At 32.0% G+C, this 15,326-nt stretch overlaps 1 protein-coding gene across 1 annotated transcript; it reads right to left on the reverse strand.

Annotated features, from left to right (window-relative positions):
- Nucleotides 1–11,721: 11,721 nt before the first annotated feature.
- Nucleotides 11,722–15,049, reverse strand: LOC141622194 (NAC domain-containing protein 83-like). The gene is made up of 3 exons (XM_074438248.1): nucleotides 14,583–15,049; nucleotides 13,014–13,276; nucleotides 11,722–12,296 (listed from the first exon to the last, which is right to left on the reverse strand). The coding sequence occupies exons 1-3, from the start codon at nucleotides 14,728–14,730 to the stop codon at nucleotides 12,069–12,071; spliced, it is 639 nt and encodes a 212-aa protein (XP_074294349.1). The 5' UTR covers nucleotides 14,731–15,049; the 3' UTR covers nucleotides 11,722–12,068.
- Between the last annotated feature and the right edge of the window lie 277 nt (nucleotides 15,050–15,326).

Consider the following 15,326-nt stretch of genomic DNA (forward strand, 5'->3'; position numbering starts at 1 on the left):
ATTGAGGTCATTCACATTAGGTTAATTTGAACTTAGGCCCTGTTTTGTTTCAGTTCATTTCAGTTATGTTCAACTATATTCAGTTCAGTTCAATTCAATTCAGTTCAGCTGCTTTCTTCACAAATTAACTCTTTACTCCAATTTAGTTCAAATCCATATAGTTCAGTTCAACTCAATTTAGTTCATTTCAGACAGTTTCAGTTCAAAAAAAAAAAAAAAAAACAGGACCTTACACTATCATGATTTGATTACTCTAATATTTTAGCAGTACATTTTAGAGTAACCGGATTATAGAGCAAGTCCAATGGTGCAACTTAGGGACTTGCTTGCAATTTCTTAAAATTGTAAGGTAGTTGCTACACCATTGGAGAAGACCTTCTAGGATGGCTTGTCTCAAGCAACTAGCTTCATTAAGCTAGTTGCTTAAATTGATCCATTATACAAAACAACCAATAGGAAAATTAGTTCCATAAATTAGGTTTGATTTATTTTTAATTTTTGATTTATTGGAATTTATGATTCATGTCAAGCTAATATAAATGGTAGCTAAACCATTGGAATAGTTTAGTTGCTTAAAATGATTGTAGTTTAGTATATGATGTGGATTTGTCAAGCTAGAAGGTATCCGCTTACTATTGGACTTGTTCTAACATGCGTTACTAAGACAAAATATACAATTCCTCATTTCATTTCATCAAAATATATACAATTCTTTCCACATGACTTTGAACTTCAAAGTTAAAATTACAATAACCAACTCTTATGCCTTTTTTAATTTTCTTTTCTATTGATCGATGTTGATTAGGTCAATTACTTACATCAGTAAGCTTAGTTTCATTTTTAGAGAGCGATTTAAATTTATTAGTGTTGTATAAACCGCCTGCTTTAAAAATAAGTCTGATAGGTATAATGTTACTCTTGGGTGCAACTCTTCTAAACTTATCCCCTATTGTTGTCTTCTTGAGTAGTTTGGTTCTTCCTCCCTGTCAAGAAAACACACATTCATTAAACTCTGTTAATAAGATCTTACAAGTATATACGGAGTACTATATATTACTCAAAATCATAATATCGTTTCTATTTGATTGAGTCCATAAACATAGCCGGTTGCAAAGGCTATAAGAGGCAAAAAGGACTTGATTACACATTTTACTCTCGAGACATTTGTAATACTTAAACTTGAGGATTTGATTAAATTTACGACTTTTTTATCCGCGGAAATAAAAGAAATGTATATATTTAAGGTATATACATAAACAGTATGAGGCATTGGTTGTACCGTGCTCGATTGACTAGAAGATGTGGATTCATTGTCGTGGGATTGTTGAAGATTGCTTTGTTCTAATTTATGCTCTTCATTTTCCATAATTTTTTCCAACTTAGGTTCCTTCTCGATGCCACCTCCAAAGAATTAACAAAAAAATAACACATTTATTATCAAGGAACTTTATAAGTTTATATTTCAAAATTAGGGTCGTTTATCATGTAAGCTAAATCAAGATAATGAATAACAATTTGCCAAATTGAACGTAGGGCAATCTGGAATCAGAAATCTATAAAACCTTATTAAAAGGCTAAGATAAAATGGCAATTAAAAGCCACGTAGACAATGCCACATCGGATTACAAAATGCCACCTTGCACACTTAAAAACCCACGTCATCACCTGAACACAAATCAAAGCCCTAAGTCATTTCTTATCTTTTACGTTGATTACAATCAATTGAAACTTTGTACCACTTGGAAATGAAGCAGGTGAAAGGCCAAGAGACTAAACAATTATGCACTTGTAACTTGTAAGTGTTAACTCAATATAAAGGTAAAACCAAAAGACTCCAAGCATGTGTAGTAATCTATCATAAACAAAACAAAAGTAATAAAAAAAAGCAAATGTGCAATTTATCTCTACAATTTAATTGTTATAATAATTATAATATTTAAGAAATACATAAATACTCTACAATAAAGGAGTCATTACTTTTATAAATTATTTAAACCCTTTGTTTTTCTTCACCCTTTCCCCTCCTCACTTGACCTAATAACAATAATTTAGTTGTTTGTTTGCCGGTTATAAATAGTAACATTGATTCATTTTTATCTTCATACTCAATCTCTCATGAGTCTCAACAATCACCACCTCTCATTTACATATCACTCTATAGAACTTTATTTTTATTTGATACTTATTAGTGTTCGTATTATTCTATATGATTAATTTTCTTAGTTTGTTGTTAATGTTGTTGTTATTGTTATTTTCTTAATAGGTTTATAATTATAGGAATGCAAAGGCGGATGAAGATCAAGCAAGTGATTTATTGATCAATGCCACATTGTTAGATAGTACGAGTACCATTTTATTCTTTTTTTTGTTAGGGAAAGTATGATTTTATTCTTCAATTTTCCTTTTCACGGTCTTTTAGTGATTTTTGGGTACATGTACTAGACTTTTAATGATTGTATTTTCTTATTCTTTTCACAAATTATAAAATAAGACGGTGTCACACGTAAGACGGTCCATTTTGTAAATAAATTTATTCATTTGTTGCTAATAAAGGAGTTATGTGTTAACACAATAAGACCGTCTCATACAAAAAATATTGTATTCTTTTGGACCGAAAAACATGTAAGCGATCCATATATATTTATGACTGATTCGTCACACTTAGTTTGAGTCGGATACAAGTTTAGTTCTTTTATTCAATATTGTATATTGGCTATGAATATTACGTCTTTCCGTGCAATAATAAAAAAGAGGATAAAGCAAACTAGAGAGTGTTTGAGTCCAAGGGGAAAATGTCGGCTTTCTTATTTCATATTAGATGACATTTAATTTTATTGGAACAATATTAGTTGGTCTTTGTCTGTAAAAAGCCAAATAAAGTAAATAAAAATACCAATAGTAATAAGATTTCACATATGCAACAAAAATAAATATGAATAGGAAAATAGATCATTCTCCTTTGAAGAATGGGTTACACGGTATACAAAAAAAAATACTAAAACAAAACCTCAATTGAAGCAAAATAGTAAAGTGAATTTTAACATGATTTTTACTTTGTAGATTGGGAAGTCATTGCTCATTTTTACTTGATTTTAACTTTTTGTTATATTATAAGTTGGAAATTTAAATTTGGTTAATATTTTAACAATAATGACACATTGATCAAGGTGAATTTTAATACCGTAAATTATTGATCGCCTTATCAAAAAAAATATCCATATTATAATTTGATTTTAAGACTAGCAACGGAGTCAAGTTGTGGCAATATGATTAGATATAACGGTCGGATGCCCACAAAAAATAAAAAATAAAAAAAACACTTTTTTTTTCTCTTCTTCGTGAGCGGTTTAAATAAAGTTTTTAAGTTTGTTACACTTTTCTCTTTTTTTCGTGAGCGGTTTAAATTAGAGTTCTGTTTTAATGTAACTCAAAATATTTTTTTTTTTTGTAATATTATTAAATCCGTTAAATTCATTTGTTACCCTTTTCTCTTTTTTCGTGAGCTGTTTAAATTAAAGTTGAACAAATAATCGAGATTCGAGATGGAGGGAGTACTCCAGATAAACTATGCACATATTAAATACCTAAAATAATAAATTATTAATGATCCCGTGATTTTCACTGGCTCCAAAACTAGTTAATAATAAAAAACCTACGCGGTTTTTTCAATGTGTGCCATCAAAACACCATATAAATTTAAGAAACGAGAATTAGAAAAGTACCATCAATTTTTTCGTCACCATTAAGTTTAATCACGTACACCTTGAAGCTTAGTGACGGAGAAAAACTCGTAAGCCTTTTAACATCATCTACTTCTCTTGGCTTTTTAAGGTCATGTAACACTTGGTCTTTCGCCTCTTGTCGGGTTTCTCTTTTCAATTCCTCCTTCATTTCCATTTGTCTTGATAAAACCAACTCATTTGAGCCAATTTTCTTAGGCATAGGACTACTCGACACACTAAGTCGCGTACATTGATCGCTCGTCTCATTTTTGTCACTATCGTGTCCAAGAAGGTTCTGTTCAGAAAAACTAGACTCGCGTCCTATTATCAACATTGTGTCATCTTCGCGCTTTTTCATATTAATCGAAATATCCTCCATTTTACTACAACTTGAAGGTCGTAGAGGCCAAAACTTGTGTTGAATTGTATCCTTGCTTGGAGCAGCTCCTTGTAATGCTACCTTTGAAGTAGCACAACCCATAATTATTATTATTATAATTAAATTATTTGGGATTTATTATAAAGTAATTTTTGAAAATTAGTAAGGTTTAAAATTGGTGACAAGGAAGGAAATGTGACATTTGACAATTTGAGGGAAGTTTGCCTTTATTTATTTTATTTTTGCCAAATTTAGGTTGATAATAACCAACTATAGTTGGTAATTTAATGGATTATGGTGTAATGTTGATACGTAGCTTAAAGGGCTTATGCATAAATATAAACAGAGTTGAGTTAGTTACCCTGCTAGCAATTTGAATCTATTTTTAAATATGCATAATACTTGACAAATTTTTTATCATTTACTAACAAAAAATGGGAGTTCGAATTAGGGGGTTAACGAGCCGAGCCGAGCCCGAGCTTGGCCTTGCTCGGCTTGTGCTCATAAAGTAAAACTCGAGTTCGAGCCGATCTCGAGCTTACCCGAGCTTGAGAAAATTGTGCTCGTTATCAAGCTTGCGAGCTTTAATGCGAGCTCGAGCCAAACTCAAGCTCAACTCGAATCTATAAATAATTGTTGAATTGTCGTTTTTCTCTCTCGATATGTTCAATAACAAGGCTCGAGAGTTTTATATACACATATTGGAAAATCAATAAGACATTTTTTATATGTGTGATACAAATATATAATCATGACAAAATATTTTTATAAAATATGAGTAATATCTCATCTAATTACACAAGTTCGAGCCGCTTACAAGCTTTTCGAGCCGAGTCAACGTTTGTTCGACTTGACTCGTTAAGCTCTCGAGCCGTGCCAGAGCCCGAGCCGAGCTCACACGAGCCGAGCTTTGACCGAGCCGAGCTCGAGTTGCTCGCGAGCTGTCTCGTCTCAATAACAGCCCTAGTTCGAATTCTCTGTTCAATTTTTACGTCTCACCTTATGTCTTATTATCTCTTCATTTGACATATAAATATTAATCATTGAAAATAATTGTGCAAATAATGTAAGATAGTGTTAAAAGATAAAGGTAGTGTTTTTTTTTGTGATGCAAAGCGGGGAAACCCCAAATAAAAGAAGCTAAACTACAAGCAAAACGACAACGAAACACAGCAACTAGTCCGCTTCAATCTCTCGAACGTGTCGAGTCAGTTGTTCAAGTTAGCTCAACAAGATGTTGGGGGCGTTGCTTGGTCTCGCATAGTTCCCTTTAGCTCCGATCTCAAAAAATGATGTTAAATCTTTATCTAACAACAATAACGTGGAGAATTTCATCACTTAGCTGGTCCGGTCCATATTTTCAATGTTCTATTGGGCCTCTAAATCTTGAGCTATATTTTGGGCTGAGATGGGTGTGGACCCAACGTTTGGCGCCTCATGCGTCTTGGCCCATTTCACTCATAATGAAAACTCAAGTAAAATTAGGGGTGAGTATTAGTTCAAAATCGGACAGAATCCCCTATTTACTAAATGAATAGATGAACTCAATTATTTTCCCGCCAAAAGGCATATTCTCAAAAAAGAAAACTAATGATAATTATGTACATTTACTAAATAAGAAAACTAACCATTACAATTTAATTCATCTATTACATTTTCATTAAAATTAATCTTTTCATCAAATTAGATTATTTTCACTAAACTCTAAACTATATTATTTTAACTAATATAAAAAATTTTTATATAAAATTATAAATTACTAAATCTTTTATTGATCGTATTATTAGATATGAGTTGACCCTGTATAAAATGGTAGTTGTTATTACTTTCGTGACAAAAAAAATTGAAAAAAAATATAACTTGAAACTCATTAGTTATGCTATAAAAAATTTTCATTAGAATATATTTCAACTTATTACTCAATTATCTTAAATAATCTTCAGTTTTAGCTTTTATTTATCCAAGCAAAATACAATGATGACAAATGTAAACATAAGGTATCAATATTATATAAATAATGCTATAAAAATGTTAAACTTTAAATACCGTGCATATAATGCACGGGGTCTAAACTAGTGAAGATTCAAAATAATAGGAGGATAGAAACTGGACCTAAAAAAAACTGGACCTAAAAAATTCAGCGGAGACGAACAAGTAATATAATAAGGCAAACTCGAAAAAAAATTGAAAAATTGTACTAAAACTTTTGGACTTTTCATTGTTCAGCGGGGGCAAGCCCCCCTGCTAACCCCCCTAAATCCGCCACTACCTATAATTCTGCAAGGGTGCAAGGTTGAAGGGCGGTGGTTAAACTTAGGTGAGTTCAAACCTCGCAAAGAGCAATCTTAGGAAATTGATTATATGGCTTGAGGCTATTCCTTCAAGACTCGGACCTCGTCAACCCTAAAAAAAGGTAGAAATGAAAAAAAAAAAAATCGCTACAGCTACACTGAGTCACGAACCAAGGAATCATCCACCCATTGATTTTTTAATAAACGAAATCTCATTCGGACTTATAAAATAGACTCGATCATTTCTCTCTTTATTTTGTTATTATTTGTGAAATCTAAAAACCTACTATGCCTCCATATGTATGATTGCAGGTGAATGTCGAATGTCATACGGAGTACTCGCCCCGTTCTGGTCTTTTATTGTCTTATTTTATTTTTGGGTGTCTCAGTCAATTGTTATCCTTTCTATTTATGATTGCCTTTGATGAACAGTTTGATTTTTCACACTAAATTTGATCTATTTGTCATCTTATAATTGGCTCTCTCCTCTTTTCTTGGTCTTTGAATTATGCCAAAATCAAAGGACAATAATTGACCGGGACCGAAGGAGTATGTTTTAGTTGTTGTGCAGCAATTGTCTCACAATATTCTTTTCTTAAACTACTTAACATCGAATTTATGTTCATATTATTCACATTCGATTACAATTCTAAATTTGCATATTCTACTTGTGTACTTCACCCGCAAGGTATAAATCGTCCCTTTTTAGCATACAATTCTATTGAGATAATATGCATCTTTTTCTCTTCGGATGCTTCTCTTTTGAGAGCAAAGTTCCTTTTTCATAATTATTATTTCACTTTCAATATTCCCTTTTTACTACTTTGAAAATCATTCGCCTTTTTTGGAAAACGAATGCACAAGATAGATACTGAGCTAGCAATTTTAGACTATAGACGCTTAACGCAACTGTTGCAACAACGACGACATTATTCTAATGCTTTTACGAGTCCCAAAGGTCAAATTAACGCGGCGTTGCACGCATAGATAGATTGTTTTCAAATTAAGTGTCACTAGATAATAAGTAACGTATCGAGTAGTGATGGAGTCAGGATTTACGGTTCAGAGGCTAAAGAAATTAAAGGGAGGGGATGCGAACATGGTAACATAAACTCGAAATAGTTTCAGAAATTTTGACTAAAAGTTTTCAATATTTTCATTGTTCGAGGAGGTGAACGTCCCTGCTAACGTAACACCTTTGGCTCTGTCACCAGTTCAGTGGGCCATTTCAATTTTATTCAATCAAAGAGAATCTGGCCTTGTTCTTTCAGTTTTATTCAGTTTAGCTCTATTTAGTTCAGCCAGAAAGAAGAGAGCCTTAGTGAGATTGACATTTTTATCTTAAATAATTTAAACTCGATCTAGTATACACCATTTGTCATTTATTTAAATGACTTCGATGAAAAGAGTATATATTTGATCATCCTTGTTCCTTATCATCTAATTATGTCTAGTGGTTAAGACGGAGGTATTGTGGATAATAGGTCTCATGTTCGAATTCCCCCTCCCCTCTATTGTAATGCGAGTAAATGCGTTTCGTTAGACCCCAAAAAAAAAACCTAATTATGCATGCATGTTCTTAATTGACTTGAATCGTAAACAACATTATTAATACATAAACAAGACACAAAAATTTATACTTTTAGCAAAACAACAGTAGTAGTGCTCTCTAAAATTAGGTTTAGAAAACAAGTAACTGATGAAAAGAGATGGAGAATAATGAAAGTAAATAAGATTGCTTATAAGTTACACAAGTTATCTCTTTTGAAAGTGAAAAATGTAAAGTTGTGTAAATTGTGTTTAAAACAATCATAATTATTTTTCATATGTAACATACATAATGGGTCACTCTTGTCGCAAAACAAGGAGATTTTATGTTTGTTCATCCAAATAAATACCAGTACGATGTAGTTTTTGTGGAGTAGTTCATTATTATTTAAAAGCATGACATTTTCATATCGTCTTCCACTAATTTTGCTTTGATTTTCAGTCAAATCATATCATGTTGTAAATATGTACGTATGTATGTACATACTAAACACATGTAGACATGTAGTTGTAGAGCTATACAGAGTATATCCTAACTCGCAAGTGTTTAATTTACAAGTCTTTATATGTTATCAATGGCGTTGAGAACAAGAGTTATCTTAAGTGATAGAAGGGTTCAATTCTCATCCGCGATACAGTGCGACAAATGCTTAAATAAGTCAATAAGATAGCGTATTAACCGAAAACAATTATGCGTGATATATAAGAATATAAGATTAGTTGAAACTTTAGAATGAAATAATATACCACAAATGCTTAAATAGGATCGTCATAACTTTCGGTGTATAATAAGTTTACTACACGAAATATGGCTTGTTGTTTATAGCTTAATTTCAGCTCAGCTCTATTCAGTTCAATCTATCAGTTCAAAAATTAGCTCTTATAAGCCGAAAAGAAAATCATCATTGAACATTATTAGATAACGACGACCTTGTATCTTATTTTATGTATGTAAATATATGTACTCTTTCTCTTTTAGCATTAGTAGCTGGGATTTTGGGAAGGAGAAAAAACATGCGTCCATGCACCGCATGCGAACCTAATCAGGTTAGGTTAGATTCGGATGCCAACCGACGGTTTTGCTTGGTCACTTCACTTCTTTTTTAGCGTAGTACAAATACAGAGTAGGTTATTAAATTCAATGTTTTCTCAGTGATGGGTTAAATCCTTCCGATCAAATGAATTTCATATATTTAATTAATTAAAATATACTTCAAATATTAAACAAATATATAAAACTTATATAAATGAAGGGAGCATAATGTGCCCATTTGTTACTCATCGGCAGTAGAAGGTGGACATCGGGCTCATCAGCAGTAGGAGTTGGACATCGGGCATGCTGGTGCGGGTTGGTAGGGAGTGAGCCAGAGCCAACACTACCAAGTGTCATGGCTTGGGAGTGTGCATGCTGGGTGTGTGATGACCCTAATACGACCAGCTAGACATGAAGGGTTGGTTTTGCCGGACTACATCGTTCACTATCCGAGACCGACCTATTTGGGGAAGCGAGTTGGGCGGGTTTGAAGATTCTTGAATCGGTTGACCGTTCGCACTTGTGTCCAGGTCTAACCAGGGTTAAATGACTTGTATAGTTGTTCTACTTAATTTGGCCACAAATCCAGTGCACACCAACGGTAGCGGTTGCAGATTTCCTCGTTAACCTAAAAAAATGTAATGTATATCCTACCTTAGATCGAAACCTTCCAAGTTCCGACAAAGAATAAAATAGTCATTTTTGGTTGCAAGAAACAGAAATTCAAGTGAGGGTAAAATAAGAACAAAATACTTCGTAGGTATCAAGTATTTTGTGCAAACCCTATACACAAACTTTCGTATGAGACGATTTAAATGTAATAACATTGATCATAAGATCTGATATGTGAGAATTAAAAGTAGTTTAAATAACTTAGTGGGTTAAATAGATGGATATATATAATCTATATCTTCTATATAATATAATTAAAAGGGTGATTTAAAACACCTAATTATGTGACATGACAAAATAAATGTGGTATGACAACAATTTATTGTGACGTGGCAATAATTTAATCCACGTGACATTACTACCATATTAATATACATGAAAAGAAATTTCAATCTATACAATATAATTAAAAGGGTAACTTAAAACACCTAATTAATGTGACATGGCAAAATAAATGTGACATAACGAAAATTTATTGTGACGTGGCAATAATTTAATCCCCGTGGCATTACTAGCATATTAGAGCAACTGCAATGGAAAACTTCACATAAAGTTTTTCCTATTCTCAAGTCATTTTTTACTAATTACTAAGTTCAAGAACTTTACAAGAACTTTACACCACAATGGAAGAACTTTTTCTTAATTCTTAATTAGGACTCACTATTAATTATCTTATCTCCATCAATCTATTTAATTGTTTGGAAACTAACAAAGAAGTTGGTTCTAAAATATGAACCAAGTTTTTATTTTGACAAACCCAATGTTATTCACAATGGGAAGAACTTTATTTTTTGAAGTTCTTACTGACAAACTCAAGAATAAAAACTCTCATTGCATTTGCTCTTAATATACCTGAAAAGAAATTTCAATTTCACATTCAAAACTTAACCTCATAATTAATAGCAAAAAAAATTGTAAATAATTGAAAAAAACCTTTAAAATTCCATAATTTACTTTTTGAACCATTATGATAATAATTAATCATTTATGTCATTTCATCATCTAATTTAAGTTTTCTCCAACTCCTACTCTTTGTCTTATTTTTATTCTATCAAATATATACTGTACACTTTTTTTAGGTGGTTGATAGTTTTTAACCATTATTAGGCGATTTTTTTATCTCAAAATAGAGATCTTATAATATTTTTCTTTAAATTTTTTATTAAATGTATACTATTGTGTAATTTTACTATTATGCTTTCCCGATTAACCTATTTGAATTTGTATTTTTCTATTAGTGTTAACATATATTTTTCTTTTTCATTTCGTATGAACTATTAACAAGGCATGTACTAAAAGGAAACGAAGTGGACCTTCAGGTAAATATTAGATAATATGGTTTCTAAATTCTACTCCGTATGTTTTTAAGTTGATGTGTTTTTTTTCAAAGCGGAAATAAAATATTTTAGTCCTTAATACTAATTTTGTTTGTATATGGCAACAATTGAGTAATTGAAATGAAAACTTAACTCGGAATATATGGAGGGATACCGTTTGAATCGTATCTAATATTTTTGGATCGGTATAATAAATGTTTTCCAGATGTAAACAATATTTGAAACGTGCACGTGATGAAAAGACATTAAAGATATTTTCATGAGAGGGTTGATGGAGGGGACTGCAAATAATTTGGGTCGTTATCACGTTTCTCAAAGTTAGTAGCCACCACGTTGTCACTTGAACAATTTGATTAAAAAAAATATGATGTCAAAGAGATAAGGTATTAATAACTAACTAAGTTTTATGTATATCAAGACTATATATTTTTAAATAGATCAACAAATTATTCGAATAAATATTAACAATACTGTTGAGTTTGTGCCTTAATTCTGTTAGTCGCCGTTTCGAACGACTATGCGGGGGTCCGAAACTTAAAACGGTATCCGTATCTGTTATTGGGCTAGGTCTGTCTTGGACCTTATTAGGTCATTCTGTATTAGATCTTATAGAGTATTAAATCTGTGCGTTATTGTTTTTTTATTTGTTTTTTCTTGTTTCTATTACAACAAATACGATTAAAATAAAAATACTAAAATAGATAAACCCGTGAATTTCACCGGTCACAAACTTGTAATTAAATAAGTTGGTCTTATATTAAGATTCAAACAAGCAATCTGTTGTCCGGTAATTCTTTACTTTAATCACTAGACGAGACATTTCCGGTACGAGACAAATTGGCACTAAAAACACAAAAACAGAATGTAAGATTGTTGAATTAATTAGGAGGGAACAGTAGCTGATTAATTTGATCATAATCGATAAATTTAGCAACAAAGGGAATCTCATCAAGATCAATAACAAGCAGAGCCTTGAATAACAGCAAAAAAAAGGATTGTGTTGGGTTCATTCCTCCTGGAATTGTGCCCCGGACCCAATCGATTCGGAACAGTCAGTCAGTAGCGATTCTTCAGTTCCATCATGTATCAGTCAGTAGTTGAGCAAGGCGAGGTTGGTTGTGGAGGTCCCAACCCAAAATTGTTCACCTCAAAATCATACGTATTTGGAGCACTCTCGTCTCCCATTTTACCACCTTCCACTTTTTGGATGTCACGACTAGTGCATTTTTGTGCTGTCGTCTCATTTTTCTTATGCTTCATTTTCCTTTGAAAAATCCGGCATACAATCCAATCTCCGTCTTGATATGTTTCATTCTGAAAATCAAGTTACAATTAGTCTTTCATAATTTTCTAATTGTTTGCGATTTAATTTAATTTAATTACTCCCTCCGTCCCGGTCAATTGTTGTCCTTTCGTTTTGGCACAAAGACCAAGGAAAGAGGAATATGTCAATAACTAAATGACATGTGGAACAAATTGAATGGAGATGATCAAATTACTCATCAAATTCATTCTTAAAATAGAAAGGACAACAAATGACTGAGACACCCCAAAATAGAAAAGGACAACAAATGACCGGGACAGAGGGAGTATATTGAAGACATGGTGCTTAAAATTGGAAGCAACGTCCACTTTCACTTGGAAAAAACGCGTGTTTTAGTGTCCGACAACACAATTGAGCACAAAAATAGCATTAATCTGGATTTTTCTTATCAATTACTGTCGATGTTTATTTTTTTTTATTTTTTTGGTGTTTATTATTATGAATCAATGAAATACTTATGATTTGGTACAAAATAAATTGTCCGTTGTCCTTTACAATAAACGAATGGGTTCAATACTAAATATCCCTTTTTATCAATTGTGAAAGAGTTAAACCTTGCTGAATCAGCATTATATTCAGGTTCATTTCTCTTCTTTCAATCGAGGATATTGAAAATATGCTATTTTAGAGGAATGCCTATGAAGAGAAAAACTAAGATGAGATTGTCATCGTACGAGAAAGATTACATAAAAGAGTGATCGAATTACCTTAGTAAAGTCGATGAGTTGAAATTCATGCATAACCCAACGAGTTTTAGACGAATGCCCACGAACTTGGCTTTTACTACTCTTAGCTAAGTGAAATGTCCAAGTCTTCCTGATCCCTACGACGTCGTTTTGGGCTCCTGGGGAAAAGATGTGCTTGACCTTACCATTATTAACCTTCCAAAATCCAAAAGAAGTGGACATTACTTTGCTGAATTTGTTCCCTTTTCTTTTCATAAAGTAATACCTTTTCTCTTTCAAATCACCTGTGCACCATTCCAAAAAAAAAAACATTTCTTTAACTTCACACATTATAATTAGTCTTTATTATACAACAATTACATCACATTAGCATTTGTTGAGCTCAAAAGTCGTTAAACTTAGATTTTAATCAACATCGTGCAATTAAAAAGGCAACTTTACACGTACTGGTGTACAGGAAGCTACAACGGTGAATATGATGTTGACGGATTTGAACCTAGATCATGAACATCACCCCTCGTTACTTTACCAGTTAACTTGGCTAACATTAAATTTTGTATTTCTCAATTTCATGGGATTTTCATTGTTTTTCAGTAATTACTGTGTGCACGGTATTAAAAAAAGTCATTTATTAACCGCAATAAATGAACTTTTTTTTTTATATAAAAGAACTGTCACAATGTAAGATATGTTTTATCTAAACCCATGTGAATGCTCTCACCCGTAGAGATAACCACCAATCAATTTACAATAAATATTGTTTAATACAAATTTCAAAATAAGACGGTTTAAAAAAAATGTCGTGGCCTTTTTTTTAATAAAAATTCATTCGTTAATAGGTAACAATAAATTAAGTTTGGGATATTCTACGGTGTACCTTGAGTTTTTCGGTTTTCTATGTTCTACCCTTACAATTTTTATATTCTACATTGTACCCCTAAAGTTCTTACTTATTTCTCTATCATGAGATCCTTTAACTCTCCATTAACTTTATCAATATCAAACAATTATTTTTTGACCTTTATTCTGACTCGTTAGTGTTCTATCACCATCCTAACTGAAAAGTATCACAAATCACTTTTCGTAAGCATAAATTACTATTAAAAACCTTAGTTATGATTCATGAAATGATAATGGAGTTTTATGAATTTTTATTTAGATTCGTATACGATTTGGTGCGTTAATGGGTAATTTGGCGAGTTAATAAGTAAATGAGTAGGTTATCGAGTAATTGGAATGATAAATAAATGATTTAATAGATCAATTAAGAAAATAACATATCAAAGACAATAAAATAAGGCCATGGTATAGACCAATGTATAGAGTTCAGAGGTACACCATATAATTTCAAAAATATAAGGGTACACTATAGAAAACCGAAAAACTCGAGGGTACACTATAGAATATCAAATGAACCGTTTACAGGTAGACTGTAGTACACTTGTAGTAACTCAATGACTGTACAGACTACTAGCATTGAATTATACACTGGCATGAAACCATTGAATTACAATAAACTAGCATTGAATTACATATTAGAAAAACAATTGTAAAATTATTGGGAAGAGGTAAAAAAAAAAGTGAGCATACCAGGTAAAGACCAAGGGTCAAAGTTAACGGCATGAAGTTCAGGAATAACTGAGGCAGGGAGAGGAAGAGACATAGCCTTACGCTTCAAGTAGTGAACCACTAACTCTTCATCAGTTGGACGAAACCTAAACCCTATAGGCAACTTCATTTCTACCTTCGTATTTGTCGACCAGGGGCGGATCTAGGATTTCAAGTTTGGGGTAGCAAAACTCCAAGCGGAGTTTTTAAATTTTGGTTATAGGTCACTTGGGTTAATACATTAATTGTTACTCAAGATGTGAGCATTTTTATAATAAAGATGGGAGTAGTAGCATCATATTCTTCAAAGAGGAAGAAGTGGATGAAAAATAAGGTTGAGAATGGACTTTTTAGGGTGTGTTTTTGAGAGGAGAATCTAGAGCAAAAGTTTGAGAATTTGAAGTGAATTTGTGGATTTTTAAATGGAAGAAGAGATTTGGTATTGATTTGTATTGAATGAGAGGTTCCTTGTTTTATAGGACAAGTGAGAAAATATAACACATTATTGAATAAGACTGTCTCATATCGTAAAACGATCAATTTTTATAAAAATATATATTTAATACTCTATAAAAGTTGTTTTTTTTGTTTTATAATAGGATATTTCAAAACTGTTTTGTGTAACACAAATTTTTATATGAAGCTTGTGACCTCTTATAAGTTATAAGGCCTTGTTCTTTTGGATTTAAAGTCACTTAATTTAAGTTGATTGGATCATATAAGTTG

Source organism: Silene latifolia, chromosome X (genome assembly GCF_048544455.1).
Source record: "Silene latifolia isolate original U9 population chromosome X, ASM4854445v1, whole genome shotgun sequence".
In the NCBI taxonomy this organism is placed as follows: domain Eukaryota; kingdom Viridiplantae; phylum Streptophyta; class Magnoliopsida; order Caryophyllales; family Caryophyllaceae; genus Silene; species Silene latifolia.

What these genes read in the sequence shown, in the direction of transcription:
- LOC141622194 (XM_074438248.1), bottom strand. Translation starts at nt 14,730, where the DNA reads ATGAAGTTGCCTATAGGGTTTAGGTTTCGTCCAACTGATGAAGAGTTA. An exon ending in TGACCCTTGGTCTTTACCTG is followed by an intron (nt 13,277 to 14,582) that starts GTATGCTCACTT and finishes AATGGTGCACAG; the next exon opens with GTGATTTGAAAGAGAAAAGG. An exon ending in AACTCATCGACTTTACTAAG is followed by an intron (nt 12,297 to 13,013) that starts GTAATTCGATCA and finishes CTTGATTTTCAG; the next exon opens with AATGAAACATATCAAGACGG.